The 13,565-nt window shown below is 32.4% G+C and overlaps 1 protein-coding gene across 7 annotated transcripts in view; it reads left to right on the top strand.

Annotated features, from left to right (window-relative positions):
• LOC138698185 (phosphatidylcholine:ceramide cholinephosphotransferase 2-like) overlaps window positions 1–12,949 on the top strand; it is a 582,479-nt gene extending 569,530 nt beyond the window's left edge. For all 7 annotated transcript variants that reach the window (XM_069823938.1, XM_069823935.1, XM_069823934.1 and 4 more), the window contains exon 7: window positions 3,244–12,949. In XM_069823938.1, the coding sequence (XP_069680039.1) occupies window positions 3,244–3,399 (156 nt within the window). In that variant the 3' untranslated portion in view covers window positions 3,400–12,949. The remainder of the gene's footprint in view (window positions 1–3,243) is intronic.
• Window positions 12,950–13,565: the final 616 nt, after the last annotated feature.

The raw sequence follows: 13,565 nt of genomic DNA, 5'->3' as shown, positions 1-13,565 counted from the left end.
AGAAAACACAAGGAATTTATGAACAAGAAACTCCCAAAAGTAGCACCAACTAGATTGAATTTTACATCTCGGCTTGCAAATACAGTAAATGAATACAGAGAAAAACGGACTGCTTTCTTTAAAAATATCATTTGTAATGACTCTGAAGAAAACTGGGATGATGCTGTAAATGTGCAGGCTCAAGGATATTTGAATTTTTTCACACAGTTTCAGAATATATTTCTTCTTGAAGTCTGTGCTAGAGTGTTCGCACATACAGATGTGCTCTACAATATTCTTCAGACAAAAAGTCTAGACATAGCATACTACATGCAATACTTGCAAGAGGTATCAAAGTTAAAAAAATACTATATCCGAGTTCAGACGTAGTGGGTTTCTGTCCATATGGAGTAATATGGAAAATGAAAATTCTTCAGCCAATACAATGGAACCACCATTAAAGCGAAGAAAAGGAGATGATGAATTGAAATACAGGCAGCTGTACTACAGCATACTAGATCGTATGCACATGGAAATTACTGACAGATTTTCTGATTATGGAAAGCTTCAGTTCACACATCTTCTAGATTCTCAAACATTTTCTGCTTATAGAGAAAACTTCCCGAATGAGGCACTAAACAAATTATTTCAGTCCTATAACAGTCACTTTGATCAAGTACGTTTGAAAAATGAATTAAGTGTAATATATTAAGCAGAAGTCTTTGATTTTTCGAACAAACCTATCCATGAAATATTATCTGCCATAAATGAAAACCAGCTGAACCAAGTTATTCCTGAAGTCCTTAAATTGGCAACATTAATTGTGACAATACTAGCTACGTCAGCATCGGTAGAAAGAACATTTTCTGCGTTGAAGAGAATAAAATCCTACTGTAGATCAACTCATACACAAGAACGTTTATCCGGCTTGGCACTGATGTCGATTGAAAAGTCATTTCTACAGAAACTTTGCAAATGGCCCAACTGTAATTTCAATGACGAAGTCATCAACGTATTTTCGTCCTAATCAAGACGTCTGGAATTCACATAAATATGTAAGGAATTTTATTATAGGGATTTTAAAATATATTTTGTGTAATAATAGGGTCAGTGGTAGCCCAAACCCTTTAACCAGTATACACCACTGTTGGCGAGTCAGGGAATGACTGACGGAAGTTTGTTACAACTGTTCTGCAAGTTTCGTATTTCATAAAATTGTCGTAAATAAACACTCGTTCAAGGCTATTTTTAAGATATACGTTATAGACACTTCTTTTTCTTTCATAGCTTGTGTAATTTCATCATTCCATATTCTCAGTCCTCGGTACTAATCAGAACATTCATAATTTTAATACAAATCAGATCTCAACCTATCTTGTGTTAATCTCAACTGTTATGGAAAAGGAGTTCACTGTTCATGTATGGAACATGTATGTATGTATGTATGTATGTATGTATGTATGTATGTATGTATGTATGTATGTATGTATGTATGTATGTATGTATGTATGTATGTATGTATGTATGTATGTATGTTCTTGAATGAACTGTCTAATTATCTTCTAGCTTTGATGGGCAGAGAGAAATATCCAAAACAGAATTAACACAATTTGTCCATAGTCATACCTTCTACTCAACTAATGAATTGTTTATGCTTGTGGAGTGAATTAATCTTTTGCTACATATATGTATGTAAGTCGCTCAGCGCACAAACGGCCCAATCCACAAAATTTGCATATTGAGTTTATTGTTTTAAAGAGCTCCTTATATTGTTCTCTTCAAAGTGTAAATCGGCCTAATCATCATTGCCAGTTTTTCCACGAGATTACAGCACAAGTTCTGTTTATGTATCGTATTTTGCGCTTTGTTACAAAGGGGTAAACTGGAAATATAATTTTTTACTTGTTTCATATTCCAGAGCTATTATGCTGATGTAAGGGCTATGGAATAATAAGTGAAATGAAATGTGTGCAAGATAGCGGCTTATGGCATCAGTTATTATATTGAAATATTAGGATGTTATGTTGGACATAGCTGTTACAAAATTATGACTTCTGAGTTATATAATATTGTGGCAACCACGCTGGAAAGTTCTCGCTGCCTTGGGAGTCGAGCACGCGTCCGGCAGAAGGGAGGGTGCGCGGAAAGGAAGGAGGCGCGAGAGACGAGGCGAGCTCCGCGGCGCTGGGGCGCAGCGCAGGGAAAGGAAATGTGGACTTCGGCAAGCGCTTGGGCTGTGGCGGAGAGAGAGAGAGGGAAGGAAAAGCAACTGCGTCTGAATAGAGGAAAGCCGGAGAAGTCTCCAGAAGCGCAATCCTCGCTACTTCTGTAGAAACTTCGAGGATCGAAGAAACGAGAACGTGTAATGTAGTAATAAAAGCGCGAGCAGTTCAGAACATGAGTCAGTTTGTTTTTGTGAAGCAGCCGTGAGCGAGCAAGGGAGCCAGCCTTCAAGACCGGGGTTCGACGTGAAGCCAGTTTAGTTTGGACAGCGAGTTCAGCTTGTGAATCAGCAGCGCCCAGGCTGAAGCAACTCGTCCAAGAGTCTTAGGTTCTACACGCGAGTGAACTTGAGTAACTGTAGCAGTGCCCAGGCGGAAGCAACGTGTCCATGAGTCTTGGGTTCGTCGAGCTGTGAGCTGAGTAACTGTGGCAGCGTCCTGGAGGAAGCAACGCGTCCGAGAGTCTTTAGTTCGGCGTGCAGTGAACTTTATCTGAAAGCCTTGTGTTCGAAGTTCAGTGGATTGTCTCTGGAAGGCTTGGGTTTGATATACTGTGAACTTGAGTGAATGAGCTAGAAGAACTAGCCAAGGCAAACGAACTGTGAACTGACAGTTTTGTTTTGTAAATAGTGCTTTGTGAACATTAGTTGAGATTAGGAGTACATTGTTGTTCTCAATAATCCAAGTCATTGTCGTCTGTGGAGTACAATAACGAATACTTTGTTGCTGTGTGGAGTGGAATACCCATTGTTGACGGGAGTGTTTAAATTCAGTTATAGAAAGTCATTATTGTTGTGAATAAAAGTAACATTATTGTTGAATTAAAATATATCCAATTATTTATTTAGAATAATTCAAATTACTTTTAAATGCTATAAAAATAATAACAAAAAAGAAAAACGCGGAACTGCTCTTTTTATGTTTTTTTTTTCTAGTTACTATTTCCGCTCCAGAAATCGTCATTATTCGGCCTTTACTTGTAATGTGAACATGCATTAAGCATCGGTGTTTTTTTGTAATCAGTATGTTTATTGTGTTGCAGCAAAATGGTCCAAACAACTTTTTGTCCCGGATGTGGTGGTTCCCTGTGTTCTGGTACTTCGAAAAGAACGTAGGTGGTCCAGTACCACGACAGTATGAGTGGCCCCTCCCCTGGCCTCGCCGGTGTCATGGAAAACATCCCAACAGGAACAGTTAGTGAGAACTGAATCTCGGTGCTTGCAGTTGTAGTTGTCTCTTGCCCTTTCAGAAAGGTGTATATGTATTGAGAACTGTTAAATGTGACATATGAACTATAATAGTGGAAAGATGGTGTCCGTGATAATGTGCCAAGTGGTGGAGACAGTGCTGAGGGCATTCATGCTCAATGCAACTGCCATAGATCGTAGAAACAGTCATAATGTATTTTTTATTAAGAAATGAGCGGTGTATGTACGTGTTGAGTCATTTTGTAGACTGCAAAGCTCTTCTGATCACTGGAAGTTAAAAGTATGCCTCATTTCTGGCAAATGGCTGCTGGCATTATGATAATTGGCATGAAATAAGGAGTAAGAAGAATGATACAACTTGTCAGAAGCTCCTGTTATGATTTATTAACAGCGTGGTATGTTGTAAGCATTAAAGGGTAGATATATAGAATAGAAAGACGTGAATGTTTTGTTGCTTTGTGCTTACACATATCCACAGACACTTAAAAGATGAAATTTCTTAGCTATGTGAACTTACTCCTTATACTGTGCTTAATGTGAAACACTGTCATTGTACATGCAGCTATGAACTGTGTTAAAAGTGTTTCTGTACCTCCAAGTGTCAGGGTTGATTGAATGTTACGGGTAGAGTAGCATTGACGGCACAGAAAGAATGTTTCGTCTTTTTAGTTCAGAGTTGTGCATGCATGTAGAGATTCTATTTAAACAGGAGACTTAAGATTTACTTTTATTTATTTTTATGGAATGGAAAATTAATCAAATTATGTATGGAAATGAGGAGGAGGGGAAGGATGTGAAAATAAAATAAGGGAAAGTCAAATTATGATAGCTTCGTATTAAAATTTAATTTATTTCTTGTAATTTCAGTGATAATGGATTAACTGTTTTTATAATGAAATGAAAATTTGTTTACATTCCAATATTATGAATGTCGTATGACTTTTAAATTTAAATGTATGTATTTGTTATCGAATTTCAAAAGAATGTTGGGTCGTCATTTCAAGTTCTTTTATACTTTATGATCTTGCTTAAATTTTTAATGTGATAAATTATTCAATAATTTGTGCAGATAAACTTATTATTACTGCTTCTTATTTTAGATTTAAATCCTGGAAACAATGTAATATTATTTTATTTTTGTTTGGATTTGAACTGAGATTTGAAAAATACGACACTGTGGTAACAGCCAGCCGTAGTGTTATTTTGTGAAACCCCTCCTCCTGGTCTCAGAATTGAACTGCGTTCCTAAGCATGCTCAGGTCTTAACATTAGCTCTGCATGAATGGAAGATGACAGCAAGTCGATAAGTGAGAAAGGTAGTGAAGTAAGGCAATGTTATATAATTAAATAAATTTGGATACGTCCAAGCTCTCACATCGAAAAAAAAAGAAGAAGAAGAAGAAGAATATAATATAAATAATTTTTGAAGTCATTGTGCTGTGAAGGAAATCTTTTTTGAAAAAAAGAAAACCAAAGTACAGTATAATGATTTAATTTATGATGGAGGAAACTGAATCTTTGCGATATTTATTATATATACACATAACAGTACTTTATTGTGTACACATATACATATATATTTTGTGAATCTGTGTTATATATTGTCCTAGAGGTCGGTGGATGTTACTAAGTTGTAATATTTGTTGCCTTAGAAGACTTTTTGGATTATTGAATACCCTCTCTGTACTATGACTCTGAGGATACAAGAATTAAGAGAGTTTATCCAAATCACCAAGTTGTGTTTTTAGCGTAGTGAGGTATGAAGTGAAAGGTTACACAAATTAATGTATGTTTTGAATTGTCTTATTTATTGTAATGATTATTATTATTATCATAGATCTTTACTTTGTGATCATTATTTATTATTTTACAACAGCAGTTCTTAACCTGTGGTATATGTATCGTAGGTGATGGTTGAATATACGTATAGTTGTGAAAGCCTGACATTACTCCACATTTCATTCATAAAGTTAAATCTTGTAATTGAGTGAGGTGAGATTATGTTGTAATATTATTAAGTTATAGGGACAAGTAGCTAAAATAATTGAATTAATGCTTGGAGATTGTTTTGAAATTTCTCCTGTAGTGTTTTAATGCTCGTAGTATATCATAAGTTAAAAATATCTTAACATTTTCCTTTCATTTTATGGCATAACTCTGACAAGGAACAGATAACTATACCTAATATATAAATTAGCATATGCTAATGTCTCAAGGTTCTATCATCCTTGTCGAAGTTCACATTGAACCCATTGTCTTAGTGACGTTTTTTGAATTTGTACTTCTTAACCTTTGGACAAATGAGCTAGTTTTACGAGATATATTCCAAAATTTGTCTGAAATAAATGTCCCTGTTCTCTTGCTACAAATATACATATTTACTGTTGGCGTTTTACGATATTATAAGTTAGTGATACCATGTACATTTTTTTCAGGGCATTACAAATGAGAAACATATTTGTAGGAACCCATTATACAGATTGAAATAATGTAACTCAATGATGCGTTCACCAAATGTTTATGGTATGTGTGTCTTATAGAAGGATTATTATATTACTCAACTTCATGACTTGATATTACATAAAAAAATCACTGAATCTCATAGTAGATCCTGCTATGTCAGTAGCGAGGATAAAAATACAACTTCTCTACAGATGCAAGAAATGCCAACATCAAAACACACGTGTGAGTGCATGGGCGTGGGTGTGTGTGTCATAAATTTTAATTCAGTATTTGTAATGCATTCAAAATACATTATATAGAGAAGGAATAAATTACCTTTATCTATAAGTGTTGAAAGTACCAGCACTTAAATTTTTTAACATAGCGATATTTAAGTGTGGAGCAGTATTTTTCAACATTGCATTTTGACAGAGATGATATTGAATAGGTATGTGAAACCATATGTTTTTTTACAACAGATGGATTTGGTTGAAGAAATAGGGCATACAAAATTAAACGTGACGTGTTTTGGTTTCGATATTTGATTATTTTAGTTATTGTTCTTAACATGAAATTGTTTTTATGATTTCCTAAAAGTTGGAGTTTAGGATATTATTCTAACGGATGTATTACAAAGAACAGATGAAATTCATGAGTTGAAATTTATGAGTTATATTTTTTAATTTTGTATTTAGTACTTGCAGGCTTATATGTTTTCTTTTATAATAATGTCTTATAAAATGTAGGCCTAATAAAATTGCATTTATTTCCCTTGTTACTGTTTCATCTTTTGAGCAAAATGGCATATTTTATTCAATAATATACACAATCTTCTTCGAAATTGTTCAGTTTCCTGTCATGTATGTCATTGTAATCGTAATCATCATCATCATCATCATCATCATCATCATCATCGCAGCAGTATAATTTATAATCACATCTATGACAATTATTGTTCTAAGATAAACGATAATGAAATAACATCCATACTACGAGTACCTACAATATAAATGGTGTTACACAAAATGTAACTGAAATGTTCATGTTAAATCTGATGAGCTGCTATATTCAAATTATCTTCTTGTAAATCACGCTACTAGTAGTATCAGCCTATAAAGTATGTTGTTTCTTCTTCTTCTTCTTTTTCTTCTTCTTCTTCTTCTTCTTCTTCTTCGTCTTCTTCTTCTTCTTCTTCAAGGACATTGTTACAGCTAAAAAAATTTGAATTTATGAATTTTAATATGCTTCTAAAATTTTGTTAACAAGTCTTGTAGTAACAATTGTCTTATTTGCTACGGTCTTGTGGTTTAGATTATGTAAATTAATTTTTTGGGAAGAGAAAACTGTTTAACTTGAAACATTACCCAGTTTTTATTAAAAACAAACTACAGATAATTGTACTTAGGCATTTGCATTCTGATTCTGAATGATTGAAAATACACAGTATTTTGTATTCCAGTAATGTGGCGTTTTAATTTGATATATTTTTTTTGTAATAGAAACGTTGAAATAAATAAATGAAGCTGAAAAGGTTTTGAAAGAGGAGGGAGTAAGAGTAAGGAAAAAAAAAAAAAGTTGACAGCTAATGTGTTGTGATTATGTGAAGTTTTGCGAAGTTCATAAAATGAAAGGAAATTCTGGCAGGATATCGAGAGTTCATATATTTTGACTTGAAGGATAATTTAGTTTTAGAACTATTGTTACCCGGTGGCTATTAGTTTGAAATAAACATTTCTTTAAATTTTCACATTTTCGTAAAAATAAATGAAGTTCCTTAAGATGAACTTCGAATAAAACCAGCTGTTGTCCTCATCAAATAAAAACAGATTGGAGCAGCACACTGAAAGAATACTAGACTTCAGGTGGCAAAAACATGCTATAAAATATAGACTTTCAAGGAACTGGTCTTTGGGATGGCTTTTGAAATTATGACATGAATCCTTTGATACCACAACTGATGATTGGGTCCAATATTTACTCGGGATTATTATTTCTGTGATGTTTACGATGATAATAATGGTGGTAATCAGAAAGAAGAAGATTTACAGAACAGAGACGCTAATTTCTTCAGATTGTACATGCGTTTATTTCATAATATGGGATCTAAAGTAACTTTTCAGCAAATGATTGATAGAATATTTGTTATTGAGTGAGGATATGTAATGTGTGTGCACTTTACATTCTAGTAGAATTTACTCGGTGGAGTATGTTAATTACTTGATCTTGCATTTGTAGAATACCGGTATTTATAGTTACATTTTACTGAAGTACACCTAGTTTTGTATACCGTAGTAGGTACAGACTTCCATTGCATTTATTCAGTATTAAAGCTGCTCCATAATATCACTCCATTTTCGGAGTTATAATTTAGTATAGCTGTTACAACTTGTATTTTAGCGTCTGTTTTGTTACTTCTAGGACATAATATTTGTATTGACTTACGTTTACATAGAAATATCTTTACATAAAACATCATTTACATCTTTATGCATGAAACTAGGTTAATAATCACAAACGTTATTTATATTTACATTTAAGTTGAAAAATCAACTAAAAATGTATTCTTTAGAGATTACTCCTTTAAAATATCACTTCTAATTATGCTGTTAGTCATATGAAATATTTATTTTTTAGTAGAAAGCTACAGATCTGTAAAGTTGACTTTACCTTCCCCCTTCTTAGCTGTAATATTCTTTTATTGTCTTATTATTTCACTCTGACTCAGACTACACATTAATGTATCATACATGTAAGAAAGGTTGAGAACTGCTGTGTGTGAAACGCGTGGGAAGAAAATGAAATGTTGGTACAATGTAAGGCTGATTTTAAGGTACCGTAGGTTAATATTTGGATGTTATAATTTAATTGTAAAGTATCAGGCATGCAATTCTTTATATTAACTTCCATTCTGCAGGTATTTTATAGTCATATCAGATTGCGAAAGAGAGGTGCATAGGAACTGCATGTATCTTAGAAAAGAATATTTGAAAAATTGTGATGTCAAATCGTTTACTGAATGGAATCTGAGAAATGTATGTAGGTTAATTTAATTAAAATTACTTTTATACAGTTTTATATATTGTGATTATTATAGATTGACAGGGTGAGAGCATTCCTGTTGGTTTTTATCAGGGTGAAAAATCGTTCATATCGCTATTCCCTATACAAATAGATAATAGCCAGAGAGTCTTTTTAATCGCGATTTAACACCAAAAAATATGTATCCAGAAATAAGCTAATTGCTTAACGAAATTTTGGTTTTTAGTACTTGATTGAAGACATTGACATTTTTTCTCATCAGAACAGATTTATAATATTATACAATCTTCCTCAACCCCATAAAACATTTTTGTTACCAAAACTGCAGAGAGAGTATACTTGTTATTATAAACCTTAATTCTCGGAAATCGATAATTGAAAGGTGTGTCTACCAAACTGCCTAATTGATTTAACCTTTTGACTCCTAATGTCAACTTAGTCGACAGTAACTATATCATTGAGTAAACCGAAAGTCGACTTGAGTAGTCACACAAGCATTTTTTTAAATAGAATATTACGGTATTCAAATCCCAGTCAGTTACGTACCCACAGAAGTACAGTATTTAAATTCCGGTGCCAAAGGTTTAAAACGCGATTTTTGCGAAAATTGTAAGTGTAAGGTGGTTAAGTTTCCTGTACTGGATTTAAGAGTTAATTTTTTGTACTTGAATTTCGATGTTTAATATTGAAAGGCACACTTTTTTATTTGGTCCTTTGGAAAAAGTTCCATTAAAGAACGTCATTGGAAATTGGCAAATTTAATAAAAACAATGAATTTAGTAATTTTTTATATAACTAAGATAAAAAAAATGAAGTAAAATAGAATAGCTTTTCTGCATGGGGAATGACTAATTGTTTTGTCAGAAGTAAACAAATTATAAAATATATAACTTATATTGGTAATACACCGTAATAATGAATTGATTGTACGAGTTTTAAAAACAATTTGAATTCGTTGAGTTGTTGATGTTTGTTGGTTTACACACCACAGAATGTAAACTGCTCATTTAGGCATAAATATAAATTTGTTTTGCCTCAGTTTTACATATCGTTTTTATTAAAGTTCCCATTTTGGAGCCATTATTATAGTTTACAAACTTGCACTTCCTAAGTGATTTGTACTAGTTATTGAGTTTCACGTTATTATGCATAAAACAATCTCAGAATGTTACTGTGGATTAAATGACATATCAATCTTCTCCATCGAAGATGCACATTATTATATTTTTATTTTCTGTAAGGATTGAGGAGAACCCTTCTTTTGTTGTATATGATTAATCATAAAATTATCTTGTAGTAGGAATCTGTAACAGTTCACATTTTGAAGTTCGTTTTGATTAAATCATGGTAGTTATATTAATTTGATAATTACATTTCATAATTAACTCAAAATGCTCATAATAACTTGGGATATTGAAATCAATAGAAATAGTTACGCGAAACATGAAATATTGTATATAAATTTAGCTAGTACATGTCTATTATTCAGTTGTCACCATGAGTGATGAATTGACAAATATATTGGGATATTGAACACAATATGTTACATTATAAGTAAAGGTAATAGCTATTTTTTACATTTTGAGCATTCAAAGAAATCCAAGTTAGCAATTCAATGAAAGGAGAGAAGCAGAGAATATACGTAATATTCATAATTCACGAAATGTACCATATGCTAAATGTCACTGCATATAGTCTGATTTGCGGCATTGTCTTTAAAAATGTTATTGTATTAACAAACTGAGTAAGTAGTTTTAACCTGAGTTCCATGCAGTATTCTATTAAGTATTCGTCTGGTTCAAGTTTCTTTACTTTCATAGCTGACCAACAAAATTTGGATTGCTTCTGTTATAATATATAATATTTACAGTAATGGGTTGAAAATAACTGTCAAGTCTGTATTGTAAAATCTAGAAAGTGATGTGGATCTTTGTGAAATAATTTGTTCAGTTAAAATATTCTGAAGTCCTTAGAACAACTTTAGCCTTCTTTAAATAAACCAAACAAAAATCACACAAAGAAACTAAAAGTAGTCTGACGCAACCACTCCCAATTTAAAGCAATAGTCTGTAGACCCGAAAATCACGTAAACAAGCTAACAGCTCTCTGGAAAAACAATTATAACCTAAAGCAAAGATCACGTAAACAAACTAAAATTAACCAATGAAAATCAAAACTATTCCATAAACACTAAAAGTAGCACAAACCATTCAAATATGTTGATGCTTCTTGGATATAGCTAGAGTGAAAACTGCAAGCACAACTGCAAATGGACACAAGAAAGAGACTTAAGTTGTTATCCAAACTCCTAATAAATGTTTTAAAATGACAGTAATTGGGTAATGGTTTAGTTTTTTGTTTTGTAATGATACAGATCTTTTTCTTTTAACATTACCCTTAATATTTTTACGTGAAGAATTTAATTTTTAAAATTGTAAAGCATAGGTTTCACGCGCAAATGTGTTTCAGTGCTGGCATGCTGATCTACCCAGGTGGCCCAGGTTTGATTGCGTGTCAGATTGTGATGGACAAAGCAGACATTGCAGAGGTTGTTTTTCTCGGAATACTGTTTCCATTTCATTCCAATCAACATTCTCCACCTTCCCTTCCTTTCATCTCTCATCTGACCTAGTTAAAACTAGGTTGTAGTGAAATTCTGAAGGTTGTGCATGTTTCTGTTGTAACAAAATGTAGAGCTTTGGGACCTGAGGCTTATTAGGTACTTGTCAGTCAGGGCTGAGACAGAATGGCCCACCTGACAGCATTGGATTCACGATTGCCACCCATCATGTAAGAAATTCGTAATGAAATGAACTATCAGTTATTATAGTCATAATGTTTGCTGCATCTGTTAATATAACCTGTTTGGTAATATTGTGTTTGAAAATGAGATGGAAATATTTCAATTTCTATGGATAATAGATTTATTACTGCTCTCACCTTGTCTTGTTTACCTTAAACTATATAGTCATTTTTTTCTCCATTTTGAGGTTTCTGAAGAAAATGTTTAAACAATTTTTACAGCTAGCAACAAAATTGTGCAGCCTAATAAACTTCGTGATTGATCTCTTAAAGTAATATTAGAAAGGAACAAGTAGTATGATCTCTTGGAAAATGATAAGGAACGAAAGGTGAATAGTAGGTTTTGCTTGTATTAGCATGTGTGTGGCCGGAAAGGTCACAAAAGCTGCATACCGTAAATTAACATAGGAAATTAATTTTTGTTCGTGATGAAGTTTTTAAACATACTGAGTTTATCCAAATGGAAGACTATTATTCTTTTAAATTTCAGCATGTAAAATGTAGACTATGCTTGATCAATAGTTAATCTTGAGGATATTGGTAATAGATCGTAATTTTAGGATAGTAAATAAGAAAGTGGGACTCAATAAGATTAAAGTAGCTTTTAGTGAAATAATGAAATATATTTTTGTGACGATGGGTTTACAGTAATAATGCAGTACTAGATAATAAATTCATATTTTTCTGGGTAGCATAGATAATATTTTCTTAGAAGGGGCCATACCACATTCGGAATTGTCTTCTGTTTGGATAAATATGGTAAAGGTTTAAAGGAAATACTTCGAAGTCATTTTTAAATGAGACAAATTGATAAAGATAGTTGATTTTTGTTTAGAGTGTACGTAGTAAATCAGATTTTTTCCTCTAATTATAGTATAAAAATTGCGTTGAAAAATTGATGAATGGTAGATTTTGCTAGTTTGTAGTTTTTATAAACTGACATGTATCTTGATTGTGATGACGTGTAACAGCAATGTAATATGTAACCCTTCGTGGACATTTGTAACACAAAGTGAAGTCATATCTGTTTTTACATACTGTAAAGTTTAAATCTTAGTTCATTTGGAATTATTGCATTTCTTGATCTTGTTTGGTTTTCCTCATTCGAGGTATCATATGTTGAAAGCTGTGTTAATCTGGTGACATAACAGTTTTTAAATCAATGTACAGTAATTTACTATAAAAACAGTGCAGTAAATTTTGTCCACAAAGGGTTAAGTCCGTAATTTGTTGCTGGATAAAAAGCTTCTTGAAGGACTCTCTTGTAAATCTGGTTATACCTTCTAAATTAAATATTTCCAGATAATGTTACATTTTTGGAATATATTTTTTTTCAGCTTTGTTTATATAGTAACAAATCTGTTTTTGAAGAATAGACTCGAACAGTCCCTAAATGATAAAATATCTACACTCAGGACTTTTAAAATGGTATCTTAGACCTACTGAATTGTATTTATTCGATGATTAGTAGTCACGGATTTTGGGTTATTAAAAAAGATGCCCATATATATTTCTTTGAACACTTTAAATTTTTTATTCTGTACTTATCTATACATAATTTAGAATTTTAACTACAGTTCCAGAAATTAATGCAGTCATTGCATGTACACGATATGCATATATTACCATAATAATTTATTAGTGAAGCACCAACATAGAAAAACAATACATAGTACCAGTTATCCTTAATCTGAAGAAGTGTAATTTATTTGATGTTATTTTCATGATTTTAATTAAAGATTTTATGTAATTAAGTACTGGGAAGAAATGTTAAGACATGTCATGTTACAGAAAAAATGCCGTTGGGTAATCAATATGAGTTTTTTAGACAACAGTTTTAAAGTCGGACAGGTCTCAAAATAAGTCCAAATTA

Source organism: Periplaneta americana, chromosome 4 (genome assembly GCF_040183065.1).
Source record: "Periplaneta americana isolate PAMFEO1 chromosome 4, P.americana_PAMFEO1_priV1, whole genome shotgun sequence".
Lineage (NCBI taxonomy): Eukaryota > Metazoa > Arthropoda > Insecta > Blattodea > Blattidae > Periplaneta > Periplaneta americana.
This window is presented reverse-complemented; position numbering and strand designations above follow the sequence as displayed.